Raw genomic sequence first — 24452 nt, 5'->3', positions numbered from 1 at the left:
TGGAGAATCTTCTTTCTCACTCTGCCTTTCAAATGAATTGGTCTGTTAATCTATGGGCCGGTGTGTGGCGCAGTAGGTTAATCCTCCTGCGGCGTTGGCATCCCATATGGGCACCGGTTATGGTCCTGGCTGCTCCTCTTCCAGTCCAGCTCTCCACTATGACCTGGGAAAGCAATAGAAGATGGCCCAAGTCCTTGGGCCCCTGCACCCGTGTGGGAGACTGGAAGAAGCTACTGGCTCCTGCTTTCGGATTGGCTCAGCTCCGGCCATAGTGGCCATTTGGGGAGTGAACCAATGTAATGAAGACCTTTTTCTCTCTATCTCTCCCTCTCACTGTCTATAACTCTATCTCTCAAATAAATAAAAATAAAATAATGCCTGCATAAGTATATCTACTATTTACATAATTGTCACAAGTAAAATGGGCATTTGTAATAGCACCTATCTAAATGTTTTATAGTATTGACATTTAAGTTCTCCCCCTTAAAGCAAGCACTGTGGTGTAGCAGGTACAGCTTCTGCCTGCAGTGTAAGCATCTCATGGGCGCTGGTTTGAGTCCTTGCAGCTCCATTTCGAATCCAGCTCTCTTTCCCTGCTAATGTCACTGGGAAAGCAGCCTAAGTACTTTGACCCCTGCATCCACATTGGAGACCTGGAAGAAGCTATTGACTTCAGTCTGCCTCAGCCATGGCCATCCCGGCCATTTAGGGAATGATCAACAGATGGAAGATCTCTCTCTCTCGTTCTGCCTTTGCCTCCTGGTAACTATGCCTTTCAAATAAATAAAAAATATTTCTCCCCTCTTTTTTTCTTAGGGACAGTCTCCCTCAATTCGCCAACTTATCATGCATGCAATGGCAGAATGGTACATGAGAGGGGAACAGTACGATCAGGCCAAATTGTCTCGAATACTTGATGTGGCCCAGGACTTGAAGGTGAGTTCATAGAGACAGGATGATACTGGCTCATTAAGAAAAATAAGTTTTTATGTAACAGATGCCTTAGGAATAATGTACATTAATTACTGTTAGATAATGTGGGTTGAGATGTAGAATTTTGCTTGGTAGTTTGAACAAGATGGAAAGGAAAAGCAGTTTTAGATGTGTAAAAATGTTTCTTTCATTTTTGATTGTTCCATGCTTTGCAGAGCTTTTTAAAAGTAAGTAATTGAGCTTTTTGATCAATAATTTGTAAAGTATTTTCGGAGCAACTGCATATGTTTTTCTCCTTCAGTACATTTATTTCAATCAGTAGGATCTTCTGACAGTCTGATTAGATATCATGTATCACCAGATGTGTTAGTATTGGTTTTGCTTAGGTCAGACAAAATCTGCATTTAGATTCTCAAAAAGTGGGAAAAGATAATTACACTTTCAGCATTGCTCTGTTCTAGGTTTAGTTTTGTGGCACTGTCAGATGATAACATGTTTATTTTGAAGGTAGAAAAAATGTGATCTTACTTTAGGTGAGGTCTTACCACCACTATATTGCACCGAGAAGTTTCAAATAATTTCACCAAGGAAATACTGTAGAATGTTAGATGTAGACTTCTGTGAATAGTGGAAAACACGAAGTATGCCAGAAACATGCTTGCTTGCCCAACCCTTTCCGGATATTTTCTCTGTGTAGGCCTTGTCAATGCTGCTAAATGGTACTCCGTTTGCCTTTGTTATTGACCTTGCTGCGCTTGCTTCACGTCGTGAATACCTCAAACTCGACAAGTGGCTCACAGATAAAATTCGAGAGCATGGGGTAAGCAGGTTTTGTTAATTTATTTCCTGTTTAAAATTTTTTTTTTCTTCTAAAATGGCAAAAGGAATGATTTCGTAAAATGGCAATGAAAGTATCATTTATTTTAGGTTTTGTTCATGGCACTTAGTAGTTGTCCTTAATCTGAAGCAGTTTCAAATCTCAGACATGTTTTGTTTTTTAGGAGCCATTTATCCAGGCTTGTATGACTTTTTTAAAGAGACGGTGCCCTTCTATTTTGGGTGGACTTGCTCCAGAGAAAGACCAGCCCAAAAGTGCCCAACTCCCTCCAGAAACTCTGGCAACAATGTTGGCCTGTCTACAGGCTTGTGCAGGGTAAGAAAAATATGCTAAGAAATGACTATATTGAATAAAGGAATTGTATTATATGGATGAATTACTGATTTCAAAAAGTTAGCATTGATTGAACTTGACTGCAGTTTTTATCTGGTAATTTTTTCCCCAGTGTATTGAACTACAAAAGTATATAGGGGCCGGCGCCGTGGCTCAATAGGCTAATCCTCCGCCTGCGGCGCTGGCACACCAGGTTCTAGTCCCGGTCGGGGCGCCGGATTCTGTCCCGGTTGCCCCTCTTCCAGGCCAGCTCTCTGCTGTGGCCCCGGAAGACAGTGGAGGATTGCCCAAGTGCTTGGGCCCTGCACTCCATGGGAGATGAGGAGGAAGTACCTGGCTCCTGGCTTCGGATTGGTGTACCGTGCTGGCCATAGCAGCCATTTGGGGGGTGAACCAATGGAAAAAAAGGAAGACCTTTCTCTCTGTCTCTCTCTCTCACTGTGTCAAAAAAAAAAAAAACAAAAAAAACCCCACCATTTTCCCAAGATATATTGATTATCTCTGGACGTTTTTGTTTGTTTTTAAAGATTCATTTGTTTATTTGAAAGGCAGAGTTACAGAGAAAGAGAGGTCGGTCTTCCATCCGCTGGTTCACATCCCACGTGGCAGCAACGGGCGAACCAGGCCTATAGGAAGCCAAAAGCCAGGAGCTTCTTCTGAATCTCCCATCCGGGTATAGGGACCCAAGGACTTGGGCCATCTTTTACTGCTTTTCCAGGCTATAGCAGAGAGCTTCATGGAAGTGGAGCAGCCAGTATTCAAACCAGCACCCATACGGGATGCTGGCACTGTGGGTGGCTAGCTTTATCCTCTAATCCACAGCCCTATGCCCCCACCCGGCCCCCACCCCTTAAGATTTGTTTATTTGAAAGGCATAGTTACAGAGTAAGAGGGACAGAAAGAGATCTTTCATCCACTGGTGTACTTCCTGAGTGGCTGCAACAGCCAGGGCTCAGAGCCAGGATCTTCCTGGCCTCCCACGTGGGTGCAAGGGCCGAAGCACTCGGACCATCTTCCACTGCTTTTCCAAAGCCTTCAGCAGGCAACTGAATCAGAAGCAGTGCCCATATGGGATGCCAGCATTGCAGGTGGTGGCTTTATCCACTATGCCGCAGTGCCAGACCCCTGTGTCCGTATTCTTGAGGGATATTCTTAGTGGTTTTCCTGTGTTTACCTAGTTGAGATATTAGTATAGTAATAGATTCATGGAATAAGTTGATGAGTACTCTGGTCTAGTTTTTGTGAGAAGGATTGGTTTTAAATTTTTTAAATTCTTGGTATAATTAATCAGTGAAGCCGTCTAGTTCTGGACTTTATATTCTGAGTGGTTTTTTGAGTAGTAATTCACTATTACAGATCTGTTCAGATTTTCTATTTTTTGAGTCAGATTTTGTAATTTGTATATTTCTAGTAATTTTTCAAGTTTGCTTCTATACAACTATTCATGTACTTAATAGCTATTTTAATAAGATTGGTTGTAATATTCTCTTTTAATTCCTAATTATGTTAATTTGACGACCCCCCCCCCCCCCCCCTTTGGTCAGTGTGGTTTGTCAACGTTTTTTGAACTGATGAGAAAATAGAGAAAGAGCTCCCTCGTGCTGGTTTCATCCCTAATATTAAATATAGCCAGGAGGCCTGGCATTGGGAACTCTATCTAGGTTTCCAAAGTGGGTGAAAAGGAATTTAATTGGTGGAGCCATCACTGCATCCTAGGACCTGAATTGGCAGGAAGTCCTTTTTTTAAAAAAATATTTATTTATTGAAAGAGTTACAGAGGGAGAAGGAGAGTCAGAGAAGGAGGTGTTCCATCCACTGGTTCACTCCCCAAATGGCTGCTATGGCTGGAGCTGCTCTGTTATAAAGCTAGGAACCAGGAGCTTCTTCTGGGTCTCCCACGTGGGTATGGGGGCCCAAGGATTTGGGCCATCCTCTGCTGCTTTCCCAGGCCATACTAGCAAGCTGGATTGTAAGTGGAGCAACCAGGACTCAAACTGATGCGCATATGGGATGCAAACACTGCAGGCAGCAGATTTACCTGCTGCACACACAGTGCCTGCTCCTGGAAGGAAACTCTAATCAAGAACTAGAGCTAGGGGCTGATGTTGTGGCACAGCTGGTTAAACTCCTGCCTGTAACACCAGCATCCCATATGGGCACCAGTTCGAGTTCTGACTACTCCACTTCCAATACAGCTCCCTGCTAATGATGCACCTGGGAAAGTAGAAGGTAGCCCAAATCCCTAGACCTTAGCAACCACATGAATGACCTAGATGGAGTTTCAGGCTACTGACTTCAGCCTGGTGTAGCCTTGACCATTGCAGCCCTTTGGAGGAGTGAAGCAGTGGATGGAAAATCAAAATCAGTCAGTCAACACCCCTCCCCCACCCGTGTGCCGTGTGCCGTGTGCCGTGTGTGTGTGTGTGTGTGTGTGTGTGTGTGTGTGTGAGAGAGAGAGAGAGAGAGAGAGAGAGAGAAAGTGTCTTTCAGAAAAAAATACAGTGCACCTGTGAATGTAGCAGAGGATGGCTCAAGTGCTTGGGCCCCTGCACCCATGTGAGAGAAGCTCTTGGTTCGTGGCATCAGCCTGGCCAAGCCCCTGATTGTTTTTGTGGCCATTTAGGGAGTAAACCGTCAGATGAAAGATCTTTGTATCTCTCCTTCTCTCTCTGTGTGACTGTGCCTTTCAAGTAAATAAAATACATCTTAAAAAAAAAAAAAAAAAAAAAAAGGATACCAATGACACAGAGGCAAAGATTTGGGTAAAAGAAAGGGAGAGATTTGATGCTAGCATCCAGGTTGTCAGTCTAGTACCTTAACATCCAACCTCTCCACTGAAGGAAAGTGGGTCAGAATTTATATATGGAGACACAAACTTGGCAACCTGATTACAATGAGGAAGTAATATGTAATAAGAAAGTTTGCTCAGATGTTATCTTTGGCTAGCTGGATCCTTATCTTGTGACCATTGCTGTCAATGCCCAGGTTTCAAGAAAATGCAAACAAATCACAAGTGAGTGAGCAGGGGTTCCCTAGTCAGACCTAGGCCACTCAGTTTCTTGAAAACTGTATTTACAAGTCTTATATCAGAAGAACCCCAACCTTTTTGTTTCATAATGTAAAGCCCTTCGTTGTCTCAGTGACCACTTTTAACTCCTTACTGCCAGTCATAAAATTCTGAATTCAGGAAAAGATGTAAAATAGTGTCAAATTTGTATAGAGCTTCTAAATATAATGGGCAGGCTCCACAGTTCATGAAGTAATTTTAACTCCCTGACACAGGAAGGTCTGCCTGTCAGACATTTATCTTTTTGACATTTGTTTCAGAGATCCGTCTGCCACCTGTTTTTGTGGTTGCCAAGTGGCTTAAGATGTGGAATATTGGTGCCACTGTACACAAACTATTTCAGAGGTGTAAATTAGAAAACCAATATTCAGAAAATCAGTGATAAATGAAAGATATAAATGGGTAGGATTTGGCACTAATTTAGTCATGTAGTCCAAGTGTTCTTTGTTTTTGTTTTAATTAGAAAACTGGATTGTTTAGGTGTTTTGGGAAGTAGCAAGTGATATTGTCCTCTTTTCTTCCATAAGGAGTGTTTCTCAGGAGTTATCAGAAACGATCCTTACCATGGTAGCCAATTGCAGTAATGTTATGAATAAGGCCAGACAACCACCACCTGGAGTTATGCCAAAAGGACGCCCTCCCAGTGCTAGCAGCTTAGATGCCATTTCTCCTGTTCAGGTAAAATGAATGCTGCCATTGGTATGTCTGAATTTATTCATTGGCTGGGAATAGAGTAAACTTCTACATCTTCATTAATTGAATATACTACATTTTAGAAAACTGCATGTCTACTGTCTACTTATATTTTAAAAGAGATCCATAAATAGGCATTAAGAAAATAGATTTTAATCACCAAATAGATTATAAATGAGAAGAAAGATATAGGAAACCTCATTTAGGTAATGGAAAAGGTTTCTTTTTAAAGTAAGAATTACTCTTGAAAAATAAGCACTGCCTTTGAACCTGATGTGTCTTGTTTGTAGCTTCACGGGCCATGCAACAGTGCTAGAGCATAACGACTTGTTATAACTGGGGCTCTTCAGCTCTCAACTGAACTGCTCTTTTAAAAACAAGGTACATTTAAGTTACTCCCTGACATCGACCACCCCTTTCTTTCTGGGAGCAACATACTCCGCTTCTGTTTCCAGCTGCATTGAATGGCAGGTTGGGGTTTAAGGAAAGAAAGAGGCACTTGGTGATTCTTCAGTGGCTACCTCATTAAAGGCATTGGCTTGTCATTTTCTGTAGTCATGAAGGTATGAAGGAGTGCCACAAACTATGAAGCTTGGAAGTGTAGTGATTAGATATTTTAAGGAATATTTAGCATACCTTGTTTTTCAGTTTGTTTTTTAAAATCAGAGCTGACCTTCCCCAACCCATAAGATTTTTGAATTTTGACTAGATTTGTTTTGATTGGAAGATTTATTTCTAATTTCTAATGTTGTTTAATGTATTCAAAGTGGGATAATTTATTTTGAGAGATTGTTTTAAGTAGGTTATTAGAATTTGCAAGGATTCACTGTAATAAATGCCTCATTGTTATTACTAAATATTTAGTACTGCACTGGGTGGCTTGTCTTGTGATTATTGAAGTTTAGTAGACCAGTGGCCCCTCGTAATTGGGCAAGGGCTGACTCTTTAAACCTACTCACTATGTGCATGACATAGTGAGAGAAATGACTGGGAGGCATACTTGACTTGATTGGGAGTTTAGTACCATGATTGTTTGGGTGTTGATTGCTTATTTAGGATATGAACTGCTATTGCAAAAGATGCTTTACCTTTATCATGTCTGCCTTTCTTTGAACTATGCTTAATACATTTTTATACTATTTTTCTTTAGATTGACCCTCTTGCTGGAATGGCATCTCTTAGTATAGGTGGTTCAGCTGCCCCTCACACCCAGAGTATGCAGGGTTTTCCTCCAAATTTGGGTTCTGCATTCAGTACCCCTCAGTCACCAGCAAAAGCATTTCCACCCCTTTCAACCCCAAATCAGACAACTGCGTTCAGTGGTATTGGAGGACTTTCATCACAGCTTCCAGGTGAGCAGAGGGATTTGGGGTTGTGGATAATTTATAAAGTTCATTGTGTTTTAGTATAAGGTAAGGGTTTTTAATTAATGTGATAAAGAAAGCACCTTAAATAGAATTGTGAAGGTTGCTTCAATATTCAAAACTGGGAAGAAAAATATACTATTGTATTTAATTTAAGTCTATTTCGAATGAACAATTTGGATATTTTTAATTGCAAACTGAGTTGAAATATTTAGTATGGGATTCATTATTACTAAATAATAATATAAGCAGTAATATGTGTTTAATCACATAATTTAAAGAACTTAGATCAAGAACTCATTGTTTTACAAATTACTCAAGTTGGTTATGTTTTAGGTAGAAACTGTTGGCACATGTTAGCTTCAAACATTTTTGCTGCCATGTTACACTTGACCTATCTTGAAAATTGTAAATTTTGGAAACTTTTTTTCAGCAGTTTTGGTTTGAACCTTTATATCAAAGATTACATATTTTTGCTTGTACACACTGATTTCTCCTGAGTTTTCTGTACTTCATCAAGGACCGAATTGTTGGAGTGTTTGTGACCTAGTTAATATTGCTGATAGACAGTTGGATCTAGACTGAATTACTCATTTACTTAATACTTATGAGTATTAAGGCCTATTTACAAAGATCTGTTTTAAGATTCTTTTTTTTTTTTAGAGGAATAAAGAAATCCCAACTATATATCTAGATAATAACAGCATGAGGTTCCCAGTTCTAATCATTTGCAAAAGCAAGTCAGCTCTTATTTTGATTATCATTGGCATGCTGGTCTGTGCTCTGGAAACATCAATGCCCACAATGCAAATAAACTAATCAGCTGTATTTGCTTAAAAATATTAGTATCCATTTTTGTTACTAGTTTATAGTCTCTCTAGAATTGGATAGACATAATAAGGAAAGTTAACAGAGATACTGACTTTTTAGTATAAGTGCTGAAGTGAGCATGAAAGACTGTTTTTAAATTGGGAAATTGTATCTGAAATGTTAATGAGTTGTGAGTATACATAATGACACAATTTGTGGCTGCCTTTACTCTCTCTAGTAGGTGGTCTTGGCACAGGCAGCCTGACTGGTATAGGATCTGGGGCTCTTGGACTGCCTGCAGTGAATAACGACCCTTTTGTACAGAGGAAACTGGGCACCTCTGGATTGAACCAGCCTACATTCCAGCAGAGTAAGATGAAACCTTGTAAGTGGTAGTGTTGTCTGTGATTGTGAAGTGTGATTGATGTACATAAAAAAATTTGTTTCATTTGTCCTTTGAGTTATGTGGACAAATACCTTGATTTATTTTAATACATTGTTATTAGGCCATATGATAAAGTGTGTCCTGGAGTAATGAAAGTAAATCCATGAATTTGAATTATTAAAATAAAAACATTAGAAGTGTCACTGCACCTTTGCTCTGGATTACCAGAAGAAAGTAAGAGTTAGTAAGTGGTAACCCTGAGGGTGTTATCTTAAAATCATGAAAGATTAAAGAAGTATGAAAGTATAAATTTTATAGTCAACCATATAATTTTGTAGTTTTTTTTTTTTTTTTTTTAAGCTTTTTTGGTAGTGTTGATTTTTAACAAGTCAGGAGCAGGCAGGAGAATTTCAGATTTCTATTTGAGCTTAGGCAGTACATATGTAAATATATATTTTAAGTTTATAGTTTTATTACAGATATTCTTAGATACCAAATATTGTCGTCATGACACATTTTAAACAAGATTTTTTCATTTTATTTTTAAGGGAGAGAGAGAGGGAGAGGCAAATATCTTCTATCTTCTGGCTCATCTCCCAGATGGCTCCAATGACTGGGGCTGGTATAAGCTGAAGCCAGGACCATCTGGGTTTCCCACATGGGTCATAGGGGCCTGATCACTTGGGACATCTTCTGTTGCTTTCCTGGGCACATTTAGGAGGGAGATGGATCAGCTGGTAACTAGAACTGGTGCTCTGGTATAGGGTGGTGGTGGTACAAACGGCAGCTTTTCTAGCTGTATCACAATTCCTGGCCCCTTACATGATATAAAAACATTTATATAAAAACAATTTCTACTTCTTAATAATTTATTATCATAAAATCAGAAAAGTCATCTTTCTGAATCAATAGGTAATTAATAATTATAGATTCCTGTTCTTGGCATTAAATATAAGGAATCTTCAAGAAGTTCATGGAAGATCTCTGGGGCTGGCGCTGTGCCACAGGTTAAACCACGACCTGCTGTACTAACTTCCGACATGAGCACTGGTTTGAGTTCCCACTGCTCCATAACTGATTCAGCTCCCTGCGAATGAGCCTAGGAAGGCCATGGAGGATGGCTGAAGTACTTTGGGCCTCTGACACCCACCTAGGAGACTTGGATGGAGTTCCAAGCTTCTGGCTTTTGCCTAGCACAGCTCTGGCCATTGCAGCCATTTGGGGAGAGAAACACCAGGAAGATCTCTCTTTGTTTGCCCCTCTCTGTAACTATGCCTTTCAGATAAATGAAAAATAAATTGTAAACATCATAGAAAATGAATTTAGGAACATATTCTTCATGGAGTTCATTTTTTGCAGCAAAAGCACATCCTTTAATTTCATTTCTGACTAACCTTTTGAAATCTCATGAAGTTTGAAATTACAGCAGTTGCTTTGAAAGTGTTCGTGTGAAAGTCTTGTCTGAATGTTATGTTTTGTAGCATGCTTTGTGTATCAGTGTGTTGTGTACTGGTTTTGATAATTTTTACATGTTACATGTGATTTTTGTTACAAAGTAATAAAAACTTTTATTGAGGCTATGTTAAGTGCCTAATGAATTTGCTTCCAGTAATTTTTTTTTTTTTTTGAGAGGTAGAGTTAACACACAGTGAGAGAGGGAGGGAGGGAGGAAGGAAGGAAGGAAGGAAGGAAGACAGACGTCTTCCATCCGCTGGTTTCACTCCCAGAATGGCCGCAATGGCCAGAACTGAGCCAGTCCGGAGCCAGGAGCTTCTTCCTGGTCTCTCACGTGGGTGCAGGGGCCCAAGTGCTTGGGCCATCTGCTTTCCCATTCCACAGCAGAGAGCTGGATCTGAAGTGGAGCAGCTAGAACTAGAACCGGCACCCATATGGGATGCCGTTGCGGCAGGCAGAGATTAACCTACTGCACCACAGCACCAGCCCCTAGTGACTTTTTTTTTTAAGATTTACTTATTTAAAAGGCAGAGTTACAGAGAGGCAGAGAGAGAGAAATCTTGAACCAGCGCTCATATGGGATGGTGGCACTGCAGTTGGCAACTTTACTCTCTATGCCATAGTGCCAGCTCCTTTAGTGAACTTTTTTTTTTTTTAAAGAAAAAATTATTTATTTGAAAGGCCCAGCTAGAGAGATAGAGATCTTCCATTTGCCAGTTCACTCCCCACAAGAGCTCAGTGGCCAGGCCTGGATGAAGCCAGCAGCCTAGAGTTCCATCTAGTTCTCCATGTGGGTGGCAGAGGTCTCAGCACTTGGGCCATCATCTGCTGCCTTCTCAGGTACATTAGTGGAGAGTTTACTCATCCTGATGAAGAAAATTAATATGGTAGAATTTTGTAGGGCAGTTTAATTAGTGCACCTTAATGTTAACTTGACCACTCAATAAACAATGCTTTGATTAGTTTCCTCAGTTTCCCCCCACAGGTTAGTCTTTCTGGTCTTCTGTACTTTATGGGGAAGTGGAGGAAGGGCATAAAAGCCTACTGATTGCATTTCTTTTTTTCCAACAGCGGACTTGTCTCAGGTATGGCCTGAGGCAAATCAGCACTTTAGTAAAGAGATAGATGATGAAGCAAACAGCTATTTCCAGCGAATATATAATCATCCACCACATCCAACCATGTCTGTTGATGAGGTGAGTATCTAGGATGATAGTTATTCATTGTTTAGATAGATTTATATAAATAGCTTTTTAGAGGTTTGTTGAAATACTCCCAGTGTTTTGGCGTATTTGTCTTTCGAAAATCTAGTATTTGTTGTGTATAGCTATTTATTTGTGAATATTCTGCTCAAAAAGTCTTCTATTAAGAATATTTATTGAAAATGATTGTGTTTTGTTTTTGTCTTGGTTTTCCAGGTATTGGAAATGCTACAGAGATTTAAGGACTCTACTATAAAGAGAGAACGAGAAGTATTTAACTGTATGCTAAGGAATTTGTTTGAAGAATACCGTTTTTTCCCCCAGTACCCAGATAAAGAATTACATATAACAGCCTGCCTGTTTGGTGGGATAATTGAAAAAGGACTGGTCACTTACATGGCACTAGGTCTAGCCCTGCGATATGTTCTTGAAGCCTTACGCAAGCCTTTTGGATCTAAAATGTATTATTTTGGGATTGCTGCACTAGATAGATTTAAAAATAGGTGAGTGAACAGTTTTCCTATGAAGTTTCACTTTTTTTTTAAAGGATTTATTTATTTATTTACTTGAAAGGCAGTTATAGGGTGAGTGAGAATGACAGAAATCTTCCATCTACTGGTTCACACTCCCCAGATGGTTGTGGTGTCCAGGGCTTGGCCAGGCCCAAGGTGGGATCCTGGAGCTCCATCCGGGTCTGCTTTGTGATTTGGCAGGGGGCCAAGTACCTGCTTGGTGCTTGGCTGCTTTCCCAGGCACATTAACAAAGAGCTGGATTGAAAATGGAGTATCTAGGCCGGCGCTGTGGCTCAATAGGCTAATCCTCCACCTAGCGTCGCTGGCACACCGAGTTCTAGTCCCGGTCGGGGCGCCGGATTCTGTCCTGGTTGCCCCTCTTCCAGGCCAGCTCTCTGCTGTGGCCCGGGAAGGCAGTGGAGGATGGCCCAAGTGCTTGGGCCCTGCACCCCATGGGAGACCAGGAGAAGCACCTGGTTCCTGCCTTCCAATCAGCGCGGTGCGCAGGCCGCAGCACGCCAGCCGCAGCACGCCAGCCGTGGCTGCCATTGGAGGGTGAACCAACGGCAAAAGGAAGACCTTTCTCTCTTTCTCTCACTGTCCACTCTGCCTGTATCTAGAACTCAAACTGGTGCTCATATGGGATGCTGGCTTTGTAGGTGGTGACTTAACTTGCTGCTCCACAAACCTGGTCCATTAGTCTTTCTAAATGTAAGAAACATGAAGTATGGGTGCCAGGCCCCATCACTATATTAACAAAATGTACAACAATAACTTTATAAATTAGAAGAAATGAGGAAAATTTTTAGTCATTTACTGAATATTTCAACCTCCACTCTCCAAAGTTTTCTTGTTCCCCTTTGAAGTTGATCCTTTTTCCTCATACCTGATTCCCAGTGGTCACTGATTTTGATATTTGTTTCCAGAGTGTAGTTGAAGTGGAATCATAGTCTGTAGGTTTTTGAGTGTGGTGTGTGAGCGATTCACCCATGTTACTGCATGTCTCAGTTTGTTGTTCCCCTTCATTGCTGAGCAGTATTGTATTGTACAGATTTACAAATTGTTTTTCCATTCACCTGTTCCTGAAAATTTTATTGGCTCAGTTAAAATCTAAGCAACGTTTAAATGTAAAAATAAAAAGTTTTTCCCTTCTACTTGTTTCTATAGCATTCTCAAGATATTTATTAGTAAAATGGGGGAAAATAATCCAGATTAGCATTAGGAAGAATGTTAGTAGTAGTGTTGCTCTATTTTTCTGTAAAATGATGAACAAATATTTTTGCCACCAGGTTGAAGGACTATCCCCAGTATTGTCAACATTTGGCTTCTATTAATCACTTTATGCAATTTCCACATCATTTACAGGAGGTAAGTGTCCTCATGACCGAAAGCCTTTACAAATTTGCAGTTACTTATTTTGATATGATTTGGATTTTTCTAGGAATGGTATTTAGCTTTAATTTTTGTTTTTATTTTTTTAACGTTTGAAAGATTTATTTAGAGAGAGAGGTCTTCCATCTGCTGGTCCATATCTTAGATGCTGCAATGGCCAGAGCTGAACCTATCCGAAGCCAGGAGCTTCATCCAGGTCCCTCATGAGGGTACATGTGCCCAAAGAGCTGGATCATCTTTTGCTGATTTTCTAGGGCATAGCAGAGAGCTGAATCAGAAGTGGAGTGGCCAGTACTTGAACCAGCATACACATGAGATGCCAGCACTGTAGGTGGCAGCTTTAGCCCACTACACCACTGCATCGGCCCCTATTTAGCTTTCTTGATGATTGGTGTGATCTATGTATTTTTATTCCTTTTGCAGCCTTTTTTTTCTTTTTTTTAAAGATTCATCTTATTTATTTGAAAAGCAGAGTTACAGAAAAGGAGATAGAGATTTTTCATCCGTTGTTCACTCCTCAAATGGCTGCAATGTCCAGGTTGGGCCAGAGCCAGGAGCTTCTTCTGGTCTCCCACTTGGGTAGGCCATCCTACACTGCTTTCCCAGACCATTAGCAAGGATCCAGATCAGAAGTGGAACAGCCAGGACTTGAACTAGTGCCACATTGGATGCTGGTGTCAACAGGCAACAACTTTACCCATCACACCACAATGCCACCGCATCATTTTACTTTGTGAAAAAGCATAAAAGATGTTCTTGGATGGTAATTTTTAGCGGTAGTTTTGCCAGATAAAAAGCTTTTAGTTGTTATTTAAAATTTTTTTAAAGATTTATTTGCTTGAAAGGCAGAGCGAGAGAGGTCTTTCTCATTGACTTATTTCTACAGTGACTAATGTCTGGTACAGGCTGAAATCAGGAGCCAGAAACTTCGTCTGTGTTTCAACATGGGTAGCAGGGGCGCAAGTACTCAGGCCATCTTTTGTTGCTTTTCCTGGTGCATTAGTAGGAAATTGCATCAGAAGGGAAACAGTTGTGACTGAAGGTGCCAGTCCAATATGGGTGCAGATTTTGCCCGCCATGGCTTAACCAATTGCCCGAAAATGCTGGCCACTAGTAATTCTTTTAATCTGATAATATTATTGAAGAACATAAGTTATACTATTAATGAGAATATTTATGCTGGTATTAGTGGGAAGTCTAGCTATTTCTAAAAAGAATGTTGAATATACGTCAGTAAATTCTCCTCTACTTTAAACATTAATACTACTTAAAGCTGTTAAATATGAGAGTTAGACCCGTGCGTCTTAAAAATCCAGCTTTCTGGGGCCAGTGTGAGCATTGGTTCGAGTCTTTGATTGTTCTACTTCCAGTCTAGCTCTGTGCTAATGTGTGCCTGAGAAAGCAGAAGATAGCCCAAGTCTTTGGGCCACTGCCATGCACATGGGAGACCTGGATGGAGTTCCAGTTTTCTGGCTTTGGCCTGGTTCAACACTGGCCATTGTAGCCATTTGGGGAGCCAGTGTTGTGGTATATCAGGTAGAGCTGATTCTTGTGATGCCGGCATCCCACTTGGGTGCCAGTTCATGTCCTTGGTTCTCTACTTCTGATCCAGCTCACTACGAATGAGCCTGGGAAAGCAACAGAAGATGGCCCAAGTGTTTGGGCCCCTCCCACCCAACTGAGATACCCAAATAAAGCTCCTGCTTCCTGGCTTTGGCTTGGCGCAGTGCTGTTGGTTGCAGCCATCTGGGAAGTGAACCATGGATGGATGATCACTCAGTTTCTCCTTCTCTCTATAACTCTGACTTTAAAAAAAAAAAAAAAAAAAAACAAAACAAAACACTCTTACAGGTGCTTAGGTTCAAGATGGATCTGTGGAATAATATTTTTTTGTCAGGAAAAAACTATTTCATATACTTTGAATTTTAAAAAGTTTACATAAAACAGCTAAATTAAAAGAATATATTTTATGGATGAAGGATCAGAATTTGGGGCTGGTGCTGTGGCATAGCAGGTTAAGCTGCCACCTGCAATGCCAGCATCCCATATGGAGTCCTGGCTACTCCACTTCCGATCCAAATCCCTGTTAATTTTCCTGGGCAAAGCAGCCGAAGGTGGCGCAGATGCTTAGGCCCCTGCACCCACATGGGAGACCTACAAGAATCAACTGGCTTTGGATCAGCCCAGCTCCTGCCATTGTGGCCATTTTGGGAGTGAACCAGTAGATGGAAGATTGCGTGTGTGTGCGTGCAAAACTTTGCCTTTCAGATAACTAAATGACTCTTAAAGGAAGATCAGAATTTGAACCTGCTTATAAATCCTACCTTATCCTACTAGGTTCGTTTATAGTAGAGCAGGTTTATTTTAACGACTTTACCTCTGAGGAATCTTGGAGTGGCAAGGATTAAGTGTAGTCATTTAAGTGAGCAGGTTGGGAAAAATTCAGAGCCAGGAGTATGGATTTCCAAAGATGAGTGATCATACAGCTGACCCCCAGCATCCAACAAAGGTTGAGAGAAATTACTGTTTTTCATTCTATACTTGTTAATTTTAAAGGTCCATACTTTTTTCAGAGATTGTCTACTTAAAAGCATTTCAGTTTTAATTAATTACTAAAATTACACGTGTAGGTGGTAGTTTCAATTTTACCAGGTAAATACTATTGAAACAGTATCAGGAACCCCATGTTTGCCTGCTCCCCCCCCCTTTTTTTTTTTTTAATTTAAAGCACTATTTTTTTGAGAGGCTGAGTTATAGACAGAAAAAAAAGGTTTTTCATGCACTGGTTCACTCCCCAAATGGCTGCAACGGCTGGAGCTGGGCCAATCTGAAGCCAGGAGGTTCTTCTAGGTCTCCCACATGGGTGTCGGGGCCCAAGCACTTGGGCCAGCTCCCACTACTTTCCCAGGCCATTATCAGGGAGTGGTATCAGAAAGTGGAACAGCCAGGACTCAAACCAGCACCCATATGGGATGCCTGCATACCACAGGCAGAAACTTAACCCACCATACCACAGCACTGGCACCTCACCTTCTGATTTGTGTTACGAGGGAGATTGATTGATCTGTTATTGAACGCTGCTCTAAAACACATACTGTAGATCATTAACTTAGTTTTTTGTTTTGCACTAACAGTTTTATTGAGATATAACTCACAATTCAGTTTTTTTCTTTTGTCTGTATTCAGTAAAGCATGAATTTTACAGATTTTTTTAATTTACATTTATGAAGGCATTTTCTTATGCATATATTTGGCACTTGCTATCTTAATTCTTGTTAACAGCAGAGTATATTTTTGTCTTCCACTGGAGTTCATGGTGTCCACTAACATACACTTGTTCTAGGAGGGGGCAAAGATTAAGGTAGTACTCATTTTTAGTCTCTTAGAAGTGAGGAGAGTGTAATTCCAAGTTCTCACTTTTTGTTAAGAACTCTTCTAATGTGTTTCTCTCTTTGCCTCTGTAGTACATTGAGTATGGACAGCAGTCTCGAGATCCTCCTGTGAAAATGCAGGGCTCTATCACAACCCCTGGAAGTATTGCACTGGCCCAGGCCCAGGCCCAGGCCCAAGTTCCAGCAAAAGCTCCTCTTGCTGGTCAGGTTAGCACTATGGTAACAACTTCAACAACCACCACTGTTGCTAAAACAGTTACAGTCACCAGGCCAACTGGAGTAAGCTTTAAGAAAGATGTGCCAGTAAGTAGTAGGTCTATATTTCTTTATTTTCCAAGATTTGTTGGATTGCAGTATAACCAGTAGTAGTATTTTAATTTTATTATAGCATATGCTGACTGTAAAAGACCAGTGTTTTTCTCATTGTATCCACCCCCCTCCCCTGTTTCTCAGATATAGCCACTATTACTAGTTCAGTATATATTCACAGCATGTGTAAATGTTACAATGATGGAATCTGTGAACATTCTTTTCTGTGATTATCCCAGGAAGCATTTCAGCTTACTTACTTATTCTTCTTTTTAGCCTTCTATCAATACTACAAATATAGATACTTTGCTTGTGGCCACAGATCAAACTGAGAGAATTGTAGAACCTCCAGAAAATATCCAAGAGAAAATCGCTTTTATCTTCAATAATCTCTCACAGTCAAATATGACACAAAAGGTGAGCATGTCATAATTTATAAATGCCTTCTCCTGAGGACCTTATTTTTGATTATTTTAAATACTCACTCTAAAGGCAGACAAATGATAGAATCAAAGTGAAAGGAATGTGGATATCCAACCAGTGGTTGTAGACATTAAGTAGAGTCAGTTTAAACATGTATGCTTTACAATGTGTTACAGATTTTTGAAATAGACTTTGTGTTCTCTTGATGAAAGGTTTCTTTTTGTACTTCTAGTCCTATCTCATTCCATCCCACTGTATTTATTAGTTATCTGATCACTGAGGTAGACCTTATATGAAGCATTAAGAATGACAGCTTGTCTCCTAGTTTAAATTCAAAGACTGCTTTGCAATGCCTATGTTAGCTAATAACTAAATAAGCGAGTTTTAATATGTGGTGTCATATTTCAATATGCTCGCATAATTTTTGAGAAAATTGCAGTTTTTAATATCTTGTGGAAGAGATGCTTCAGACTTAGCTGTTTTATGGAAAGCAGATGATTCCTGTGTAAACACAGTACTGGTATTAGAACTGTTAATGGCCTGTTGTAGATTATTAATAAAAATAAGGGGATCCTCGGGTACTGTGTTTCATAATTTTAAAGCTGAAAGGGTTCATTACATATTTGAGTTCTAATCACCTAGTTTGAAAGATTGTTGACTATGTGCTGCTTGGTAATGAGCATACTATACTTTATAGTACCTATCTAAAATGGGGAAAAGAAGAAGTATGGTGTTTTTAGCAAATTTTGTAAGGGGCCATATGTCCAGGAAAACCAAACCTTGCTTTGTTGTAGTGTAATTTTGTATGTCCTATTGATTGACTAGGTTGAAGAATTGAAAGAAACTGTGAAGGAAGAATTTATGCCTTGGGTTTCGCAATATTTGGTTATGAAGAGAGTCAGTATTGAGCCAAACTTTCATAGCTTGTATTCAAACTTTCTTGATACATTGAAGAATCCTGAATTTAACAAGATGGTTTTGAATGAGACATATAGAAACATCAAAGTAAGAGTTGTTTTTGGATTTTTTAAATCACTGCTTTGATTTAGAAATCCTTGATTCTGTAGCTTAAATTTCATGCTGGGTGCTTATTTTTTATTTTATTAGTTTGTGTGTGTGTGTGTTTTAAAGGCAAAAGATAGAGATCTTGTAGTTTTTTTCTTTTTTCAAAGAATTATTTATTTGAGAGGCTGAGATACATGGATGGTGGTGGGGAGAGAGCATGTACGCAAGCTTCCATCCGCTGGTTCACACCCCAGATGGTCGCAGTGGCCAGAGATGGGCTGATCTGAAGCTAAGAGCAGGGTGCAGCTTCTTCTGGGTTTCCTGCATGGGTGCTGGATTGAAAGTGGAGCAACAGAGATTCAAACAGGCACCCATATGGCATGCTGACACTGCAGACTACACCATAGCACTGTCCCCAAGAAACAGAGATCACTCCTCAAGATAAAAGCTGGGGCTGGGCCGAACTGAAACCAGCAGCCCAGAACCTAGTGCAGTTTTCCTGTGTGGGTGGCCAGGACCCAAGTACTTGAACCATCACCTGCAGCAAGGTGCACATTAAACTTAGAAAATGAAATAGGAAGAGGAGTTGGACCTTAATCCCAGGCACTCTTGAGATGAGATGCTGGCTTCCCAGTTGACATTTTAACTGCATGACCAAATGCCTATCTCCCACTGTTTTTTTAAATAGTCGTATTAGAAAACTGTTGTATATGTGTAAATGGATATTGGGCATTGAAACCTTGTATCTATTATAAACAATACTGTAATAAGTGTTTTTGTTGGTATCTTCCGATGGTGAAGTGTTTAGGACCTAATGCAGTTCATCTTAAGGTCTAACTTTAATTAACTGATGCTGTTTCATAGAATTCAAGTTTTAATTTCTAAACCATACTTTCTTTGGTGGGAAAATTGACAAGAGTCATCTAAATTTACAAAAGAGCAATCTGAATCAGGGGTACAGCCGTTAGCGTTCTTTGCTGAATAATTTAGTATTGGCTTAGGAACCAGCACTATATTTAAACCTATGGATGAGAATTTTCCTCATTCTTGGTTACGCTGTAGTGCAAAAGAAAACCTGGCTCCATCTGTTGCACAGCTTACTTGTACCATTCTGCTGTTGCTTAATGGAGTTAAGGAACATTGACAATTTGGCTTTTATCAGATAGCAAGGATTATTGGGATACATGGAAGTTCCCAAGTACTCCTGGGAAAAATGTCAAAATCTTTTTACTTATTTTTTAAAAAACTTGTGTTTACATAAAAGAAAATAACGTTTGTAATTGAGAGGCAGACTTTCCATCTGCCTGATCTACTCTCAAATGCCTCCAAACAACCTGTGGTTGAGGCCAGGGGTGGTTCCGTTCAATCCAGGTCTCCCACATAGTGTCAAGGGACCAATAACTTAAGATATCACCACTGTCTTCCCAGATCTGTATTAGCAGGAAGACTGGGTCAGGATTCAGAGCCTGGCATAAAGTCCAGGCACTGTTTATAGGATGTGGGTCTTTCAGTGCAAGGCCAAATACCTCTCCCAAGATCTTGACTTTCAATAAAAAATATAGGGGCTGGCATTCTGGTACAGTGGATTAAGCCACCTGCATTGCTGGTATCTCATGAGTGCTGATTTTAGTTCTGAATGCTCATTTTTTTCAGTCTAGCTCCCTGCTAATGCACTTGGGAGAAGCAGCAGAAGATGGCCTGAGTATCTGGGCCCCAGACACCCATATTGGAAACCCTGGTGTAGTTCCAAGCCCCTGGATTCAGCCTGGTGCAGCCCCAGCTGTTGCAGTCATTTGGGCAGTGAACCAGCCTTTGGAAGAAATCTGAGTCTCAATCTACTCTTGTATAACTCCATCTTTCAAATAATAAATCTAAAAAAGTTAAATGTGTCCATAAATTAAGAAATAACCACTCAGTCTGGACAGGGCTCAAGTACCATGTAATAATTGTATGTGCTTGTGCCTAGAACATACTCCTTTATTTGCATTTTACCCCTTAGAGGGAAGTAACAAATATAGTTCAACTAGATAGATTATATTTTCTAGAAAATAATAATAGGCTATATTTCAGGAAGTTATCTTAATTGGCTCCAGAGTTATGTAATATCTTGGCTGTGCCAGAGATGCAATAGATGATTCTTTGGTTGTATTCCTGTACATGCCTGTTCATTTGAATTAAATTTAGCTCTTTACACATTTGCAAAGATTATTGTTTATTATTTTAAAAATTTTAAGAGTTAAGGAATACATACACACAAACAGATTTTCCATCTGCTGGTTCACTCTGCAACAGCCAGAGCTGGGCCAGGCAGAAACTAGGAGTTTCATCTGGGTCTCCACGTGGGTGGCAGAGGCCCAAACACTTGGACCACTACTTTTGCTGGTTTTCCCAGGCCATTAGTAGGGAGCCTGATTAGAAGTGTAGCAGCTGGGACACAATTGGTGCCCATATGTAGCTTTACTTGCTGGCCCCACAATTTTTGTTTGATAAGTGCTCTATACTAATGTAGCCTGAAAGTAATCTGTTTAGTATTTTTTGTGTGCTCATATTTAGCTTGTCTGTCATGTCAACTCAGGTGTGGAGGTTTCCTCTTGTGTTATCATGTCAACACTGAAAAAGTTTCCAGTTTTAGAGTATTTCAGATTAGGGTTTTCAATCTGTGCTTATTATTTCTGTAATATAAAAAGCTTCAAAAGATAAAAATGTCACTGTTAATGTTCAGAAGTGGTGGCTTGGCACCGGCACTGTGGGATAGCTAGTAAAGCTGCAGCCTGTGGCTCTTGCATCCTATATGGGCTCAGTTCCAGTCTTGGCTGGTCCACTTCCAGTCCAGCTCCCTGCTAATGCACCTGGGAAAGCAGCGGTTCATGGCCCAAGTACCTGGGTCCCTTTGCCCATGTGGGAGATGTGGAAGAAGCTCCTGGTTCCTGTCTTCAGGTCACCTCAGCTCCAGCTGGTGCAGCCATTTAGGGAGTGAACTAGCAGATGGAAGATCTTTCTGTCTTCCCCTCCCACACCCTCACCCCCAAAATATGGTGGCTTGGGCTTTATTGGATAACAGAGTCTGAAGTGTTTGGTTACGAATTTTCTACCATAAGCTAATTCTCACATCTAAATTCTCTGCCCTTTCAGGTGCTCCTGACTTCAGATAAAGCTGCTGCCAATTTTTCAGATCGTTCTTTGTTGAAGAACTTGGGACATTGGTTAGGAATGATCACATTAGCTAAAAATAAACCCATCTTACACACTGTGAGTTTCAGCTTAAAAGTTTTATGTTAAGTTTGATAATGTGCATGTGTCTAAAAGTCTTGACTTTGGGGCTATTCTAATGATTTTTTTTTTGTAAAATTTTGGCCCATATTTTGATTTCCTAATATTTGCTCATGGTTCTACATCTTTTAGGATAAAGAAAAGCCAGCAACGTGTGATGGTCACCCCTTCCTTTTTCTAAGGCAAGGGTCAGATACTATGTTGATTTTCTATTTTGGGGATGAGCTTAGTGAGATCCCATTGTATGGGTACTTTATGAGAGTTTTGTAGTATATGCCCAGCTTTTGAAAGTACTTCTTTTTTTCTAGGATTTGGATGTTAAATCTTTGCTGCTAGAGGCTTACGTTAAAGGACAACAAGAGTTGCTCTATGTAGTGCCCTTTGTTGCCAAAGTCTTAGAGTCCAGCATTCGTAGTGTGGTGAGTAAATTTTAATATGTCATTTATGGATAATATGAGTTGTATCATTTCAACCCAGGAGTTTATTCCTAGTTTTGTGCATTCTGCATTTGCAGTTAGAGTTGAAATTAGAGGTCTGATGCTGATGGATGACTTTTGAGTTTTTCTGAAGCAGATGGGAAATTTCTGAAGTAGATGGGAAATCTGGGGGATTTGTTATAGCCGTGTGGGTATAAATGTTTTAAAATACCCAAATTAAAGGGTGCTCTCTGGGCCAACTTAACATAATGGTTTTTACTTCAGGTTTTTAGGCCACCAAACCCCTGGACAATGGCAATCATGAATGTATTAGCTGAGCTACATCAGGAACATGACTTAAAGGTAAATTTATTTCTTTATCCTTTAGAACATTGTCTGCCTTCACAGAATTAACATTTAGAATGAAGGCAGAGTGATTGGAGTAGGGGGGATATGCACGGTAACAGTTGTTGAGGGTGGAATATGTTATGAATAAAACTAAATTTTTGTTTTAAATATTCTAATCAAATATTGGAATTATGATGCAGTTAAACTTGAAGTTTGAGATTGAGGTCCTCTGCAAGAACCTTGCATTAGATATCAATGAACTAAAACCTGGAAACCTCCTAAAGGATAAAGATCGCCTAAAGAACTTAGATGAACAACTCTCTGCTCCAAAGAAAGATGTTAAGCAGCCAGAAGAACTCCCTCCCATCACAACTACAAGTAAGTATGATAGTCTAGCCTTTTGGTAACCAGAATATTCTCTTACTAACTTAATCTTACTAGATTCTGTCTTGACAGTTCACACATTCTTCAGTAATTTGTGGTTTAGTCACTCATTGCTCATATATTAGTCACAGCGGTTAGTTATGTGAAGTCTCAGAATTAATTGCCTAGTATGATGGCCTGTGTTATCCTTCAAACCTAGAGTTTGCCAGACTAGATGGCTTTATGAAATGGATATATTTTATATATATGAAAAGGATTGGAGGTGTAGGGGTGAGGTTTTGGGATGCTGAGTGGTTGGGATGTATGTCTAGAATGAACCAGCTTTTGTTTGCTCCTAGCAGCAAAGATATCCTAAGTAAACTAGAGAAGCAGGTGAGGTTGAAAATAGACATCTGTAAAAAATAGACTTGAGCCTATAAGGTTTGGGCCTGCTGTTGTGACAGGATCCCTCAATTAAGTTCTGTGCTTTGGGGCACTATTAGTGATGTAGTTTTGTGTGCTTTGAAAACGTCTGTTATAATAACAAAACTTATCTCTCAGAGTGGGAAAGACTCCTCCCTCAGAGCAATCTGATCTACTTAATTAGATAACAATGGCTTGTTCAGATAATTGTCTAGTAGCTTCAGCAGGTGTTTTTAAATGTTCTGTTTATTTTATTACTTACATTTAGCAACGTCTACTACACCAGCTACCAGCACTACCTGTACAGCCACAGTTCCACCACAGCCACAGTACAGCTACCATGACATCAATGTGTATTCCCTCGCAGGCTTGTCACCACACATTACTCTGAATCCAACGGTAAGTCAGCACTGCTCCTTTCCCCTTGTTTCTAGTTTGTGAGCTGTTTCATCACTTTGCCTTCTCTCTGGACTCTTTGTCAAAGTATAGATCTGGAACTGCTATGTGGTATAGTTGGGATTTTTGATTTCTTTTAAAAATAGTCAGAAATGCCTTGAAATTAGTCACTGGTTCCTCTTACCCAAACCTGGGAAAATAAATTAAACTGGTGATAAAATTTTGATCTCTTGAGATTTCTTGACATAGGTCAAAAGACTTATGGTGTATGTTGGCTCTTATTTATATTTTCATGTCACATTAGCTTTGTATTAAGCTATTTGTCCTGGAAGATGACTGCAACTAAGCAGATTTTTGTGTGTCTGTAAAATTTCCCAACTAGGGTCTTGAATGAGTTAGTACTTTCAGTTAGGTTGTTGAGGTCAGTTACCAGGAGTGAATCTGATCTAAGGTCATGTAAAGTAATCTCTCATAAGTACTTTTCCCTAAACATGAAGCTAATATTTATTCTGTAGATTCAGAATTGCTTGTTATCTTTAGCCTTTCACACCCCTTCAACCAACAGGATTTTCTTGAAAGATTATTTATTTGAAAAGCAGATCAATAGATAGGGAGAAGAGGGCAAGAAACATACTGTCCATCCACTAGCTCACTCCCCCACTGCCCATAATAGCTGGGGGCCAGGTTGAAGCCAGAATCCAGGAACTCCAGTACTTGGGCCATCTGCTGCTGCCTTCCCATGTGTACCTGAGGAGGAAGCTTGATTTGCAGGTTAAACTCCTGTCTGCAGTGCCAGTATTCCATTTGGTTCAAGTTCCAGCTGCTGCACTTCTGATCCAGCTCCCTGATAATGAGACTGGGGAAGCAGTGGAGGTTGGCCCAAGTCCTTAGGCCCTTGTAGTCATGTGGGAGGCCAGAGGAGGCTCCTGCCTCCTGGCTTTGGCCTGACCCATTCCTGGTTGTAGTGGCCATCTGGGGAGTGAACCAGTGTATGGAAGATCACTCTATCTCTAACTGTCTCTCTGTGTGTAACTCTGCCTTTCCAATAAAATCTTTTAAAAAAGAAAAGTATCCAGGACATGAATCAGTAGGAATGCTAATGTTCCAGCAGCAGCCTAACCT

The 24452-nt window shown here is 40.2% G+C and overlaps 1 protein-coding gene and 2 non-coding genes across 11 annotated transcripts in view; all 3 read left to right on the top strand.

Moving 5' to 3' along the window:
- Positions 1 to 24452, top strand: part of CNOT1 (CCR4-NOT transcription complex subunit 1) — an 88661-nt gene that overhangs the window by 42065 nt on the left and 22144 nt on the right. For 3 of the 9 annotated variants that reach the window (XM_051846836.2, XM_008257368.4, XM_008257363.4), the window contains exons 14-30: positions 817 to 936; positions 1631 to 1753; positions 1935 to 2086; positions 5699 to 5849; positions 7015 to 7216; positions 8277 to 8423; positions 10950 to 11074; positions 11297 to 11583; positions 12883 to 12961; positions 16450 to 16680; positions 16963 to 17103; positions 17935 to 18114; positions 21247 to 21363; positions 21693 to 21803; positions 22086 to 22163; positions 22349 to 22526; positions 23203 to 23333. In XM_051846836.2, the coding sequence (XP_051702796.1) occupies positions 817 to 936; positions 1631 to 1753; positions 1935 to 2086; positions 5699 to 5849; positions 7015 to 7216; positions 8277 to 8423; positions 10950 to 11074; positions 11297 to 11583; positions 12883 to 12961; positions 16450 to 16680; positions 16963 to 17103; positions 17935 to 18114; positions 21247 to 21363; positions 21693 to 21803; positions 22086 to 22163; positions 22349 to 22526; positions 23203 to 23333 (2553 nt within the window). The remainder of the gene's footprint in view (positions 1 to 816; positions 937 to 1630; positions 1754 to 1934; positions 2087 to 5698; positions 5850 to 7014; positions 7217 to 8276; positions 8424 to 10949; positions 11075 to 11296; positions 11584 to 12882; positions 12962 to 16449; positions 16681 to 16962; positions 17104 to 17934; positions 18115 to 21246; positions 21364 to 21692; positions 21804 to 22085; positions 22164 to 22348; positions 22527 to 23202; positions 23334 to 24452) is intronic. The other 6 variants (XM_070061972.1, XM_051846837.2, XM_002711549.5 and 3 more) reach the window with 3 other exon arrangements.
- LOC127491424 (small nucleolar RNA SNORA50) lies at positions 6118 to 6253 on the top strand. The gene has a single exon (XR_007920084.1). It is a non-coding gene; the product is annotated as a small nucleolar RNA SNORA50 (small nucleolar RNA).
- LOC127491422 (small nucleolar RNA SNORA46) lies at positions 19121 to 19257 on the top strand. Its single transcript, XR_007920082.1, has one exon. It is a non-coding gene; the product is annotated as a small nucleolar RNA SNORA46 (small nucleolar RNA).

Source organism: Oryctolagus cuniculus, chromosome 18 (assembly GCF_964237555.1).
Source record: "Oryctolagus cuniculus chromosome 18, mOryCun1.1, whole genome shotgun sequence".
In the NCBI taxonomy this organism is placed as follows: Eukaryota; Metazoa; Chordata; class Mammalia; order Lagomorpha; family Leporidae; genus Oryctolagus; species Oryctolagus cuniculus.
Note: the sequence above shows the minus strand (reverse complement) of the source record. Positions and strands in the feature narration are given on the sequence as shown.